Raw genomic sequence first — 16,400 nt, forward strand, 5'->3', positions numbered from 1 at the left:
ATGTTGGATTCGTGTTCCAAACTTACAATCATATCTGCTGAATTTTGAGCGTGTCAAAGGGAAACTTGTTACTGCAGAGTATGGATGTTAGACCGGGAGACTATGGTGGGCAATCTATACAGGTGAAGGGTTACTTCTGGGGCCCCGTAGGTTATAAAGACTTACTCGCAGTCACAAAGATATATGTATCCAAGAAAGGGGACAACATACTAGGTTGGCAAGCCCAAAAGGATTTAGGGCATTTACCTCAATCCCAACAAGAACCCTCAGATATTGGTACAAGAGTTGGGGGAAAAGACTGGAGGGAATAGAGGAAGAATTCAGGGGTGTCTTCACCGAACAGCTAGGATGCCTGAAGCACTATGCACACAAAATAAGACTCAAAGAAAACTCCAAGCCAGTCTCAGCCAAGAATAGGAACCTACCCATCTTGATACAGGAAGCAATGTGGGAGTAGTTAGAGAAGTTGTGCAGATTGGAAGTGATTGAACCAGTAGAAGCCACGGAGTGGTTGGCACCAATAGTTGCAGCCAAGAAGGGTGATGGCGCAGTGCGTTTGTGAATTGATCTAAGAGCACTTAACAGGGAAGTTACAGTTAACAAATACCCTCTGCCGAACATTTCACTAATGATGAGCAGGTTAGCATGGGCAAAGGTATTTACGACACTTGATCTAACCTCTGCCTACTACCAAGTCAGGCTCCACCCAGAATCACAAGAACTCGCAGCGTTTATCACGCTTATGGGGGCCTACAAATTCAAACGCATGCGGTTTGGACTTGTGCCCGCTGCCATGCTTTCCCAAAGGCTCATGAGCCACCTCCTAAAGGGCATACCCGGTGTTTTATGCTATCATGATGATGATCTGATTTTCAGGGGGGATGGTACACAACACGATCTCAGGCTCAGACAGGTGCTTAAGAGATTCCAATAACAAGGTCTCACGGTAAAGAGATAGAAGTGCAGGAACGAGTGTGCTGAAATAGAGTTCCTGGGGCACAAGGTGACAACGGAGGGCATTCGTCCTAAGACAGATCTGCAAAACACCATTCTTAACCTCACACCCCCCAAAAGTAAAGATGAAATCAATTCCTTCATGGGCATGGTGGAGTTCTACAGCAAATTTGTTCAGAACTTTGCCAGACGCACATATACCATCCGCAACCTGCTAAGGAAAGGGATAACATTTGACTGAAATGAGGCGTGCCAGAAGGAGTTCGAAGACAACAAGAAGGCCTTGGCTGAAGCACCAAACCTCAAATCCTTTGTACCTGGCAGGAAAACTGTCATAACCATGGACGCCAGCTCCAAGGGTTTAGGAGCAGTTCTAATGCAAGTAGGAGAAGGTGGAGAGGAAACAATAGCGTTTGCATCATGCTCGCTACGCAAGGCAGAGGTCAACTACTCAGTGATCGAGAGAGGCTTTGGCAGCTCATTGGGCTGTTACTAAATTCAGAGACTTTGTGTGGGGAATGAAGTTCAATCTGAGGACCGACCACCAGCCTCTAGTCGAAGTATTCATGAAGAAGGGTCTAAACTCCATCTCAAGCAGAATTAGGTGGTGGCTTGTGAGTCTTCAAGAATACACATTTGAGGTTGAATACGTACCCGGGGTGTGTAACTTTGCAGCGGACTGTCTCTCGCCTGGTAAGAGGAGAAAGCGATGAAGCAGTCGTTGGTGTGGAGGAAGATGAAGCAGACCAGGATATGCAGGCGGAGAATGTGTGTGCCGTAGAAGAACGCTGGAAGGAAGCTTTGAAAGCTGACGTGCTCCTGCAGAAGGTGTGTGAAAAGACTAAGGGTGTTTGAATGGGCCAAGACAAGCAGGAAGAGACACTTAGACCGTTCTGGATGGTCAGAGACAAACTATCCATCACTGACAACTGTCTTTTCAGGGGTACAAGGTTGGTCCCTCCCGAAACTTTGAGAGAAAGCGTGGTCCACTACGAGGGGCACCTGGGAGTTACCAAAACTGAGGTTGCGTCTAGACTATTGGTGGCCCAGCATGGATCGGGAGATCGAAAGGAAAATAAGGGACTGTGTACCATGCTTCACAAGTGACAAGGTTCTAAAACACACGCCTTCTATGCACTGTAGGTCTCTTCCTGTTGGCCCCTTGGGCGGATGTGGCTCTTGACATAGTGGGTCCATTGACAGGGGAACATCGCACACCTTACATACTGGTACGCTTAGATCTCTACTCCAGGTGATCAGAGTTAAAGTTTGTCTGAAATCACCACCAGAACTGTCATAGACTTCCTACTAGAAGTGTTTATCAGGGGAGGTTTGCCAAGTAGCTTGCTTACAGACAATGGGGTGCAACTGCTCAAAAGAAATGAGGAAATTCCTAGCATGCAATGGGATAAAGCACAAGCTTTGTGCACTTTATTATCCAGAGACCAATGGGATAGTTTAACGATTCAACAAGACCATCAAGGAGTGTATCCAACTAGCGCGGGCAGGTGGGTTGTGCTGGAAAGATGAGGTATTGAAATGCCTAGAAGCTTACAGGCGCACCCCCCATCAAACCACAGGCATGACATCTTTTGAATTCCTCAAAGCTAGAAAACCCAACACAAGGTTCGGTTCCAGGGTGGATGAAGTGGTACAAAGGTTGGACAGGTCATTCAAATGAGGCACAGTGGCGAAACAGAGAACGGAAGGCCATGACCGAGAGAAAAGCCAGATTTGACAAGTTGCATGCAGTCAAAACATGAGATTTCATGTGGGGGACATAGTCAATATTAAAGCTACCTCAGGTAGGGTAAGTTGATCAGCGTTCACTGGGCCTACCAAAATTGTAAAGTTGCTCAGAAATGCTATAAAAACACAAGAAGGGAAGATTTGGAACCTGGGAAGGGTGGTGAAGTAACTGTTACCACTGTGGACACCAACGACCCTTTGGAATCTAAAAGTATAGTTCAAAGTAGTGCCAAGTCACTAGAGCCAGAGTGTTCCAGGAAGTCCAACTTGTCTCCTAGGAAAAGTTGCATGATTGTTTTCCGCCCAAAGCATTTAGAACACTATGTGGACAAGTAGATTTAGCCATCATACATCTGCTCCTTATTTTCACTGTTCATTAAATGTGTAAAGGAGGGGGATGTATGGTATCTTCCGCTCTCGTGGGGTTGCACTGTTTATTCCACTCACCTACTCCCATGTGCTTGATAATGGTTTGTTCTCTTGGTGACAGGCTTTAGAATGTCACCACGCAGAAGATTCTAATTTGAGCTCCCTGCGCTGAGTGTTTGAGAGAACGTGCTGGTCGACAGCTGTGGCTGAGGTCTTTTGCTGTACATAGTCATAATAAACTTCCTCTTTTGTTCGTCTTCGCCTCCTGCTATCCAGTTAATTTCACAAGTATTTCTTTGCTAAATCTTTTCTTCAACATTGAACATTCAGTGTTGACAATTTGACCCATTTAAGTTTCTTCCAAAGCACTCCTCAGGCAGTTGATTCTGTCTGGAATGGAAGGACCGCCTTGTGTAAGCCTTTCCTGCCTCTGGTTCTGAGGAAGATCAAGTCTGACTGGCCCAAGTCATTCTCATTGCCCCAGACTGGGCCAAGAATGTGTGGTACCCAGCACTCCTGGAATCAGACTTCCTCTTCGAGAGGCAACAAGGCATGGTCTTGCATTCGAGTATCCGCAACTTACACCTCCATGCTTGAAGATTAAGTGGCAGCAGCTAAATGCATAGGACTTGCCGGCTGAGGTGATTAATATCATTCTTGTGGCCAGATAACCTTCAATGAATGCTGCCTATGCTGGGTGTTGGGACACGTTTGTCGCCTGGTGTTATGGGCGTTGCAAGCAAAGGTCTCTTAATACCTTTTGTTTGTTCTTTTGTTAGCTCAGCTAGGCCTTGCAGTAGCCACAATAAAAGGTATTTGTCACCCCCTCAGCCTTCTTGCGTTTACCTGAGCAGCTGTCATTGTTAAATCACGTGCTTTGATGAATTGGTTAATAGGTTTGACTCTTCTTTCCTCCCCCAAGCCATTCGCGATGCCTCAGTGGGACCTTAATCAGGTCTTGACGTTTCTTATATGCATGCCCTTTGAGCTGGGCCATAGCTGTTCTTTGAAGCTTTTGATTTTGCACCTTATACATGTACAAATGTCACCATACTTTCGAATGCAACATTCATTCTCACAAACCAAATCTTTCACATGCTCTTACCCTTGTGTGAGCGCCTACAAAAGGCTGTGCTTTTCTGCCACAGGGCAGGGAGAAATGTCTTGAACCAGGGAGCCATTCACATTTGCCTACTGTTATTAGATGGCGTGCAGCCTGATAACGTATGTGGGATGGACGTTCCATTTCTTATTAAGGCAGTATCTAATACAGTGTCCTTGTTAGTCCAAGAATACAGTGTTTGGGTTTTTTATATTCACTTGTAGAGACCTCTGGGTGATAAGGCGCTTTATAAAAAACATAATAACATAATAACACAACTTGTCAAATGTTTGCCTTAGTTGATACTATAAAAGCTCTTTCAGTAAATCTGCTATATTCTACCCCAGGGTGGTGTTGAATAAGGAATCTATGGACACTATACTTTATGCGTGTGTTTTTACTAACTCCATGTGGTTTGCCAAAAGGGGCTCTACTTTATAATTACTGTGCTAGGTCTTTGAAAGTTCTGATTTGCTGTGTACACAGTGGCACTCTTGACCCAGACCGGAGAGGCACTTTGAAAACCCTGTCTGTTTTCCCTGCTAGCTAGGGTTCAAAGGATCTAGCTATGATCCCTATAGATCAAGGGAGAGCCATTGCTGTTTAACCAAAGTCCTGATATGCATCAACATGTAGATACCGGAAATTATTTGGGTCATGAGGAACCCTGGATATCCCTGAATGAGGCACCCTTATTTCAGGTCACAGGTGACCAATCCAACCTGCTGTAATTAATCAAGCAGGAAAGGATTGGATCCAATTAAATGGTAGGTCTTCTGCTCATGGACCCTTCTCAAACCACTCTAGTGGAATTTTGTGGGCCACATCACTGGGCACAGAGGTGCAGTGGAAGATTACTGCCCATAGTTGGTCTTTATCAATGGAGAATGGAGTTATTCTGATGTCCTTCAGAAATTATTTAGTTACCAGGATCGGTGAAATCTTTTTTTTTTGTTGGCTGAGAAATCATGAGCCTCATTGTGGTTTTGTAGTTGGCTCATGATTTCATATGTGAGGATTTAGGCTGGAGATGGTGCAGTAATGGGCTGGGTTTTTGGATATACTAACTTCTTTTATTATGCTTATTATAATGACAATATACACTACATCCGATAGATGGAGGAATACACAATCTTGATTATCTCTGGACTCTGTATCTGAATTGTTTAAGAAATGCACCTTACCATGGAGAAACGGTGTGGTTTGATGCTTTATATTTGCAGGAGGCCTTCGAAACCTTGAACGTTAAGTGAAAACTACATTATAGGTCTGATGTGATTTCCAGATGCTGACTGGTAGTTGGTGCTGGACTTAACATGTTGGTGCGCCGCAGTGGCTCTATGTTGGTTTGGTTGTGATTGAAGTTTTTCAGTAATTTGCTTCAACAGTAGTTTAAAAGGTTTTCACATTGTTTTGGTTAGTGGGGCGTGTCCTTGTGCAAGTCTGACTTGGTGACCTTTGTAGCAAGTATTGCATACCTATTTTAGTTGCAGTTGGCATTCAAAAATAAAATCTTTGGTGTGTGTGCTTCATTGTAGTGACCTTCCATCTAGGCCTCGCTGCTTTCCCTAAAGCTTTTATGGTTCGCTAGTTCTGTTTGCCCATCAGTTGGATATGCTTGTATCAGGCATCAGCTTTCTCAGATAGCTTTAGTGCACCATGTTTGATGTCTTTTCAGTAAGCTAGAATGTGGTTTGTCGACTAGCAAATTTGGATAAACTGGTTGGTTAACTCTTCAAAGGTGGCTCGAAATGCTTTGTACTAACCTGCTATTTAGGTAAGGGAGGTGGTTGTCGTCAGCATTTTAAGCAGAGATCCATTCCTAGGCGTTGCCTAGCTGTGTTCCGGGTAGAAAATGACTTCGAAAATTCGTATAAATCTTTAATGTTTTAAACAAACTACTTAAAATTCTTTATAATCCTGTTATAAAATGTCAACATTTGGGTTTTTATTTAGAACCACAAACCAAAAGTTAATGTATCAAATCAAACCTAGATATTGCCAAATCTGGTCTAATTCTTTCCTGGGAATATTCACGGAGGACTATTTTTAGATCTCTGTCCTGATCTACTGATCACCCCTTATCTACCTATCTGTGTCTCGGTTCTTCTCTTGCTTACTGTCCTTGCCTACAGTAATCTAGTATAAATATGTATGAAAACGAATCTTTTCCTTGTTCTGTGACTTTTTCAAATATCCTAAAGTGTCTTCAACTTAATATTTCTAAATGGTTTCATAAACCTGACGTTTAGTGGAAGAGGTGTGGCGCAGCGGCAAGGATGCCCGACTCCATACCACGGAGTTCATGGTTCGACCGCCAGCGGCAGGTTATCCCACCACCATGTGACTCTGGGCAATAGCTCGCTTAATCTTCTCTCCTGAGGTATCTGTGCGCTTTAGAAATGCTGGTATTTCGTTGTAATTTAGTTGAGGCTTTACTCGCACTTTAGAACATTTTAATGGCAAACATGTTTCATTTGCTTTTAGACTGGTGAAACGCGATGTGTGGACTTCATGAGTCCTTTGCATGGAAAGCATTACGTTTTGGATTTTCTTATGTGTTGGTGTTAGATCTTAAAGAAGTGTCTTTAGTGAAAGTCTCAGTCAAGAAGACGGGTGTTAGTTGTAATTTGTCGGCTCTTTTAACTGCAAAGCTGACTGAAAGAAGACCCTGTCATACTTTTTCCAAAGGCTGTTTTTCACAGAGGGAAGTCATTTATTTTATCCCACCTGTGTCTCTGTATTATTCTTAAAAATGTTTCGTGTTTTATTCTGCTGGAGGTCTTTTCCTATTTTTTCAGCTTTGCATAATGTAGAAAGTGGTGTACCACCCACACGTCATATGGCTTTTTGCATGACAACCAGTAGCAAAATACATGGACCTGTTTAAGGCAGAGGACTAGAGGCTCATGTCCTCCATATTACCTTTGGAATGCAGAGGACAGGAACGTCCCGTGCTCATCATAGATGTTACATGGCACCTGCAGACCATGCATACAATCGTTCTGGTGAGTGCCAGTAAATACACACATACTCCGTGTCGTGGTGTAAGCCGTAAGTCACAAGCCACCCCAGCCCCTTTATTTCAATTTTGCCGTTAATAGAGTATAACATTCACCCTGGTCGTAGTTTGTGAAGTAGCGCTACGCGAAGTGCACTGTGCAGCTACGCGTAGCTACACAGTGCACTGTGCAAAATACTGTTCGCACTGATTGCACAGTGCGGACAAGCATACAGCACTGTGCAATCAGTGCGAACCGCATCTTGCACAGTGCAAGCGGTCGTTTTCTGCCGCTCGAGTAGATTTCTACTCAAGTGGTAGATTTCTCAACGCGGACAGGTAGTTTCTCATTGCAAGCGGTCGCGAGTATACGCGACCACTCACAATGACAAACCTGACCGCCCTGCGTTGAGAAGCTCACCGGGAGGTTTATTTTCCACGCTCTCGATCGGCAACTTGTTGCTGACCGCGAACGAGGAAAAAGTCTCGCCGGGATGTCATTTTGGTTGCTCGCGGTCGCCAACTTGACGTCGAGGACTGCGAGCAAGCAAAAAATTACCGCTACGCGTGTTTGCACTGTGCTACGTGAAATTTGCGTAGTGCGAAGTAGCGCAAACTTCGCAAACTACGGGAGCGTAGCGCTTTGCCCAGGATTATACAACATGCGGTCACAAAAAATGCATTTTTCGAAGTAGTACAAAACTATCATGTGTGCAGCAACTATTATACCTTTTTCATCCTCTTTGCATTCCCAAATATCAGACACCCTCACTGGTAAACATTTGCCTAACTACTTACTTTCCACGGGCCAGACACATGCCCTCCAGCACTTTCTTTACTGTCTCAAAGGCTAATTTCCTAGTCTTATCAATACCACAATCTATTGTGCACCCTGCATTAGGTGCTAAAAGCAGCATGTTGTGGTTTGTAGACCACATGCTGGGACTTTTTCCGTCTCTGTGAAAGCTTTCATTGAATTGCAAACAGGAAAAACAAGCATTGAAAATGCAATAGGTCTCGCCTTTTATTAAGTTAAAGCCATGTGCTTTGCTATACAATACCATTTGCTTTGCTAATGGTATTGTATAGCAAAGCATATGGCTTTAACTTAATAAAAGACGAGACCTATTGCATTTTAAATGCTTGTGGCACTGCACTGACAGGAGGTCTTAAGGCCCCCTGCACGTGCACTCGCGAGTCAGACTGTGTTGGGCCGCAAGAGGTGCAGGCGATCACACTCTGCAGCTGCCTGGAATCTTGAGCAAGAGCGTACACAGGCATGCAAGTGGACGTTTCCCCAGGCAGGGCCGCAGCGGCGTTGCTGGCTTGCGGAGCCTTAGAGCCAGTAGTGGGTGAGACGCACGGATGGCAGTAGAAGCAGGCCGCAGTGCCTTTCTCCTCAGTCAATGAACGTCTGCTCTGCAGGATGTCGTGCCGCTGTAGGTCACGCCGCACCGTCAGCAGCATGGGGGCTTTCACCCGTTACTCCGGACGCGTGCAGGTAGGGCCACCAGTTAAGCGGTTCCTCTCGGGCATGGATCGTTGGCTCAGGAGTTTGCGTGCGCACCTGGTACGCAGGGTGTTACTTGTCACCACCCTTGTCGCCTTTGTTGCAGGACACCTGCAGACCATGCATACAATAGTTATGGCGAGCACCAGTAAATACACTCACACTCAGTGTCGTGGTGCGAGCCGGAAGTCACTAGCGACCCCGGCCCCTTTATTTAAGCCTCCTGGCCAGAAGCTGATACAATGTGTAGGAACGCTTCCTGGGTCATAGCCCGGGTCCCACCTTTGCGGGACTCTGGTTTGTTACAATAGAGACAGAGTAGCCTTCTTGAAAGTGTTTTGCTGCAGGGCAGTTATTCTCTGGCCTGCCGACCTCCGGAACCACCCCCTCCACCATCCCCCCTGCCCCCCAGGGCAGGGTCCGTTTTCAAGGCGAAATCTTCATGTTGCACATTGCATTTCAAGGCCTTTCCTGTTGCAGGCAGTCAGCCTTTACACACCAGTGGAGGGCTGTTGGAGAATTGGGAACGCAGAAAAGTAGAAAGTTTAACAATTTAATTTCTCCACATTTTTGGCTTTCAACTGTAAGCCAGTGTGTAAGAAAGAAAACATTTTTCACAATGCCTTCTGAATCACATGCCCGTATGGATAATCCAAATTCAGAGGTGTATAATTAACCAGTGTTCGAACTATGTATCTTGGACAGATTTAAAAAGTGCATAGGTTTCTTTCATACCCATTTTTCATTCTTTAGATTCTACTAAATTAATTAATGTATAGTCTGAACACAATGTTAAATCATTAAAAGATGTAGCTCGGTTATCTCTTGGTAGCGCATCTTTTAGGACAACCAGCAAACACAAAATATCTCTGCGACCAGAATAGTCTGTCACTGTATATTACTTTTGTAAATTGTCCATCAGTGCAAAAAATTGCAGAAATAAAATAGGTGACCTTTTCCCATTTTTCTTATGTTTTTTTTTTTTAATGTTAACTGTGATGTACGAAAATTATATGATGCTGATTTCCAAATATTGCCTATTTTTCAGATTTGTAGATCTATCCTATTGGTTGCACGTTTCCACAAGATACTGCAATTAGTTGGTAACTACAAAAAATAGGTTAAACTGTCACCTGCAAAAAATGTTTTTTTTATTTTTTTTTTTTTTTAACTCTGCTTATTAATCTAAACCGGGAAGAGGTTGATCTTGGCCCACAAATATTTGGCAGATAGCATTTTATAGAAAGTCTTTCTTTTCCAATTTTGTTTTCCACACACCCAAAAAAGGTTGCTGTTTTTTTTTTATTTTCTAGATTTCCTCCAGTGTAATTCACAAACCATGGGTTCCTTTAGAATTGGTATATTCACCCATATTTGTGAATCTGTTAATGTACCGAATAATAGTTAACCATGTATTGGTGTACGTCCGTATATACTGTCTGTGATTATGTATTACAATGTAAATATAAAATAATTTTAATCTTTGCTAATATACATTCCAATAAAATACTTAATTTGAACCTTCAGGCAGAGAAAAGCAGCAAATAAAAACATTTAAAATATGATATTAGTTTCTAATTGCAGGAGTGGGTATGATATGGACATAGAAAGAACGCTTCTATACAGGGCAGGTGCCTGGAAATTGAAGAATACAGAACTGGGCATTGAAATTATTTTTTATCATGGTCTATATTGGACTGTACGTGTATGCCCCAGCACAGATTCTCTTTAAGACCCTTGGACACCAAAATACATAGATAGATGATATATTTATGGCTTTACTTCAGTCGCCATTTAGTATCCAGAGCTTCACTTGGTATAAAGTGCTTACAGTCGTAAAGTGCCTAATATAGCAAACCATTAAACTGATTAAAAGTACAGTACATGCTCCTAAAATATGTGCAAAGCGTATACATAAATGGTTGTAAGAGCTTCTTGTTGATCTCGGAACACTATCTCTGGGTTCTGGATATTAGATGTTCCAGTCAGTTGTCTAACGACCGAAACGTCCTCCACAAAAATGCAGATGCGTTATGAAAGATGTCCTTGCTATCTATTCTATTACATAATACAATTGCATTTGTCATGCTATTTATCCCATATGACTCAAAAAGAGGAGATAGCCACCTGTTTCTGATGGAATTACATTTTGTACAGAAAAGTAACATGTGTATTAGTGTCCACCAACTAATTCCCCCCCCCCCCCCCACCTAAGAGCAACTGCATAAAGATTACTCCTCTTGTAGCCTCTTAATATTTTTGCAAGATATGACCTTGTTGGGAATGTCCCTAGACCTAAAATAACTATGTTAAGCTTTCCGGTGCACACTCCCAGCCTAGGTAGCCCTTACTAGTGCGGTATACCGTTATCTAGTATTGGGGTATCTTTCATAGATTCACATGCTTAGAATCATCTCCGCCGACTAGGTGGGAGTCTCGCGGTATAATAAAACATCCATAATAGTCATAAAAACATTATACAATAGGCTACTATGGATAGCAAAGTCACTACATTAGCGTATCTTAGTCCTTTTGCAAAAAGAACCAAACTTGGAACACAGCCAATCAGGCTGCAGCCCCCTCTTAGAACCCTTCACAGAGAGGCAAACCCTCAGATTTTCTACTGCACGTCGTGTGACCGGAAGTCTCCCTGAGCTCTGCTCAGTTTTCGTTAACTTTGTGAGTAGATATGTCTGACTGAAGTGCCTCAAAACAGCAGGAAACTCTGAGTCAGCCAGGATCCCGTTGACGTAGAAAAAGCACCGTCCGTTGATTATTTAATCGCCGTCGACTAGGCCAATCTCGTTGACGCGGTCTTCGTCGTCGATTGGAACAATGCCGTCGACACTTTAGATGATGACGATACAGCTCTTGACGACGGGTCCACTGTTGATGATGATACAGCTCCAGTTGACGAGTCCAGCGTCAACGGCAGCAGCTTCGACGTCCACGACAACATAGTTGACTATGGTTTTTCCGTCTAAGATTTCAACGATTACAATGTCGATGGTATCTTCTGTTTTGGCTATTTCTACTGATACTGGCTCACTGTCTATGTACATTTTGTCGATGCTGAAGCTTATAAGGCCTACATCTCTACACAGTACGCCAGTTTTGACTTCAAAATTATCATCGTTATTCCGATCTTCAAGGAACTATTACCAGGACGTTTCTCATATTTCACCCTTACCTCCTATCTGGAGGAGTCAGATGATGGAGTGGAGGAGGAGGAGGAGGAGGAGGAGGAGGAGGAATCCCTATAATCGACAAAGCACCGGATAATACTCCTGCTTGCCTGTCTGGACACCCTAGACCAGATTCCGTTATTTCACAGGCGGCACAGCGTAAGTCTCGTAATCCATCCATTTCTGTAACAGCACTGCCGGGTAAGGATGGGAGGCGCCTTCATAACATTGGTAAGCGTTTCGCCACCATGACGGGTGCTTCAGTTTGTAATACAAACTCTTGGCGATTCTAGGGAGATATAACTGTCAACTATGGTCGGCCATTTCTCCATACCTCAGTTGCCTACCAGATGACCAGAAGCAAGAGGCAAAGAAAATTATTTTTGAAGGAGAAAGGGCTGCTTCATAAATTGATATTTCTATGGACCTAGCCTCCTTGGGTTGTCGTCAACTTGCCGGAGCAGCAGTCCTTAGACGACAGGGATGGTTGAAATCTACCACCTTTCACGCTGAGGTCCAAACAAAGATTTTGAACATGCCATTTGATGGTGATATGTTGTTTGGGAAACATATAGATGAGGCTTTGCAAGAGATCAAGAAGGATACTGACACTTCCAGAGCCCTCGGCACCTTTCAATATTGGAAGACTCTTTTTCGGGGAGCTAGAGGCAGAGGATCGTATTCCTTTTGTGGTGGCTATCAAAGATACCAAAACCAGGGCAATCAAGGAAGATATAGTTATCAACCGCAGCAGTCCTACAGAAACCCCCCAGCTGCCGCTTAGACAGCAGAACAGTAGACGTCAACCTCAAGGCAAGGACTCTGCTAGAAAACAGTGATGATTTTTTAGCACCTGCAGCAGATCTGCCACATCTTTGTTTACAGGATTCCAAATGTATCCCGACATATCAAAAATTGGAAAAGATTAACCACAGACAAGTGGGTCTTTGATATAAAAGTCAGGGGAGTGGAGACCTATCCTGGATTTAAAAAAGCTGAGCAAATATCTTCAGAAGGAATCCTTACGCATGGTCACACCTCAAATCCTTCAGCTTCTGGACCATGCAGATTTCATGGCAACATTGGATCTCCAGGATGCATACTTCCACTTCCCCATTCACCTCAAGCATCGGAAATTCCTTTGTTTCACTGTGGCAGGTGCACATTTCCAACTCAAAGTCCTCCCCTTCGGCTTACGCTCAGCCCCGAGAGTCTTTATGAAATTCCTGGCTCCGGTGGCGGCTCACCTCCGACTTCAAGGCATACAATTATTCCCTTATCTGGACTATTGGCTAATAAAGGCTCCTTCCTTTCAGCAGGCTTCTCGAGCAACGTCCACATGCCTACAAGTTTTTCGATCCCTGGGACTGTCACTGAACATTCAAAAACCAGTTCTTTGTCCTAAAGAATTCAGTTTCTAGGGGCAGTGTTGGATACTACCCAAGACAAGGCATTCTTGTCCATGGAAAGGCAATCACGTCTCATTTCTCTGGCATCAGATCTCCTAAAAAGGTTAGCTTCTGTGAGATTCGTCAAATAATTCATGGGAATACTATCATCAGTAATTCTGTTAATACCTCACACCAGTCTAAGGATGCGGCCGATTCAAGAGGAACTAGACGGTCGGTGGCTGCAGATCTCGGGGTCTTCGACCTAGTGGAAATAACTCCAGTTATTGGAGAAGCGCTGGTCTGGTGATTGCGATCCAAGGGCTCAATCGGGCTAACTTTTCTGCCTTCCGTGCCAGACTTTATCCTCACAACAGATGCCTCCCTAGAAGGGTGGGGTGCATACCTTCAAGATCTTTGCATAAGAGGAAGATGGTCCGCTGCTACGGCGAAAATGCATATCACTTTTCTGGAGCTTCGAGCCATTTTCGTAGCGTTGCAGTCTATTCTCCCATGGTTCAACTGTTCTTATCGGAACCAACACCCCTTGCGTGCATTATCTAAACAAGCAAGGAGGTACCCGTTCGCACATTCTGTCTGAAGAAGCTCAAAGCATTTGGGAATGGCTGCTTTCTCAATATCAAAATCAAGGTGAAGCATTTGCCAGGGATTAACAACACTTTAGCGGACACTCTGAGCAGGACCTTGAAGTCCTGTCACGAATGGGAGCTGGGTCAAACCGTGGTGGAACATATATTTCATATGTGGGGCAAACCAAGTCTGGATTTCTTTGCCTCCAAGAACAATCTGAAGTGCCCATTCTTTGCCAGTTGAGAACCGGAGAAGGGCTCGTGGGGGGGAACGCCTTCATGATGAGATGGTCAGGGATCTTTGCGTACGCATTTCCCCACTTTCCGTTGACCCCAAGACTTTTCCGCAAACTCAAGATGGAACTATGTTACATGATTCTCATTGCTCCGCGGTGGGCGCGTCCGCATTGGTTCACGGAGCTTCTCCTACTGTCCAAACGCAAGACCATACCTCCTTCCTACAGTTCCAACCTGGTTATCAATGAGCAAGGGCCAGATTCTTCATCCTCGTCCAGTCCAATTGCATCTTCATACATGGTTTCTGGATTCACAGAATTCAAGGAGATGGATCTACCTCAGGATTGTAGAGATATTCTTGCTAGGGCAAGAGCTCCTTCTACATTAAAGACTTATGCTTTGAAATGGAAACAATTCTGCTCTTGGTGCAGTGACAAGAATATTCATCCTTTAAGATTTTGTCCAGATAAGGCATAACTTTATCTTCTATCATCATCAAAGTCTATTCCTATGATTACATCGGTAAAGTTGCATCTAGCGGCCATCTCTACCTACAGATGTTCTGCAGGAGCGGCATCCCTTTGCTCTAATCGCTTGATCAAACCATTTCTAAAGGGGCTTTCCAGAACCTCTCCACCCGTCAGAGCTCCTTCTCCAGAATGGAGGCTTAATCTGGCGTTACAGCAGCTCATGAAACATCCATTTTAACCTGTTCATAAAGCTGACCTTAAGTACCTCTCCTGGAAGACAGCACTTTTAGTGGGCATTCACCTCTGCTTGGAGAGTCCTTGAAATCCAGGCTTTCACTATCGAGCAACCTTATTTGAAATTCATCAATGATTATGTTCTCCTCAGAACTAATCCAATGTTTATTCCGAAGGTTCCCTTTACATTCCATCTTAATGAGCCTGTTGTACTGCGTTCTTTCTTTTCAAATCAGTCTACCTCTGCTGAGAAATCTTTGCATACCTTGGATGTTAAAAGATGTCTAAAATTCTATATTTCACGTACTGTGTCCATCAGAAAATCTGATCAATTATTTATTTCCTATGGTGGTCAAAAGCCAGGAACGGCTGACAAAATCCAATATCGCAAGGTGGATCGCACACCTTTAAACTGCATTACTATCTTGATCTGGCAAGCAGTGGGTCAAGCAGTGTTGCTTAACCTTTTTAAATAAGGTAAGCCTCTGTAGGGAGGTGATTATATCATTACATGTAGACATATATGTGGTGTATTGTTACATATGTATATGATTTCCCTTATTAGGGTTAGAATGTTGTATTGCATTGCTGTATTGGTTTTACGAGGTATCTATTGTTTTTTATTTATACCCACAAATGAGGATTATTTGCTGCTAACTATTCTGATTCTAAGCATGTGAATCTATGAAAGATACCCCAATACTGGATAAGAAAATGAGTTACTTACCTGTAACTTCAGTTATCCGGTATTGGTATCTTTCATAGATTCACATGCGACCCCTCGCCCCCCCCCACCCCCCCATACTCCCTCCCCCACACACACACCCTGAGAGGCTTACATTATCTCTATGGCATACTTACTGCCACCTGTGCTATCTGAGGCTTTGCCTCTGTGGAGGGTTCTAAGAGGGACTGCAGCCTGATTGGCTGTGTTCCAAGTTTGGTTCTTTTTGCAAAAGGACTAATATAGGCTAATGTAGTGACTTCGCTATCCATAGTAGCCTATGTATACGTTTTATTATACCGCGACCCCCACCTCGTCGGCGGGGATGATTCTAAGCATGTGAATCTATGAAAGATACCAATACTGGATAACTGAAGTTACAGGTAAGTAACTCATTTTCTCCTTTAACAAGATTTGCGCTGTCTGGCCCAATCTTTCCAGGATTTTACCAGAGCATGCTTAGGCCTATAGACTCTTTCCATTTCCTTATATATGCAGATCACGGCTGTACCCCCCTTTGCCTACTTATGCGACCTCACGTTTTACATAGTCCTCCTATGCATTTTACATTATTTGTAAGTGTAATTGTAATCTATTTTAAACTCCTTTCTTATCTACACAGGCCAAACCGTCCACTGTCGAAGTTTTGGAAACTATGGAAAAGGTACGATTTGTTTTTGTTTATATTAAAGTGTATGTCCTTCCTCTTTAAACTAAATTGTATAATGACTTTGAAATTGATTCTTTCTAACACCATAACAAGAGAACCCTATAAAATGCTGCCAAAGTAGCCTGAATGGTTACATTTGAAGAATGAATGAAATTTGTGGAGCGCATCGCTACTCCAAGATGTGTCCTAATACTGTAGCTCCATATCGTGAGAACCA

General features: G+C 43.6%; 1 protein-coding gene across 1 annotated transcript in view; it reads left to right on the plus strand.

Moving 5' to 3' along the window:
* Positions 1-16,400, plus strand: part of LNPK (lunapark, ER junction formation factor) — a 691,124-nt gene that overhangs the window by 165,628 nt on the left and 509,096 nt on the right. The window contains exon 3 of the mRNA XM_078681527.1: positions 16,136-16,177. Coding sequence (XP_078537653.1) covers positions 16,136-16,177 — 42 coding nt within the window. The remainder of the gene's footprint in view (positions 1-16,135; positions 16,178-16,400) is intronic.

Source organism: Lissotriton helveticus, chromosome 3_1, assembly GCF_964261635.1.
Source record: "Lissotriton helveticus chromosome 3_1, aLisHel1.1, whole genome shotgun sequence".
In the NCBI taxonomy this organism is placed as follows: Eukaryota; Metazoa; Chordata; class Amphibia; order Caudata; family Salamandridae; genus Lissotriton; species Lissotriton helveticus.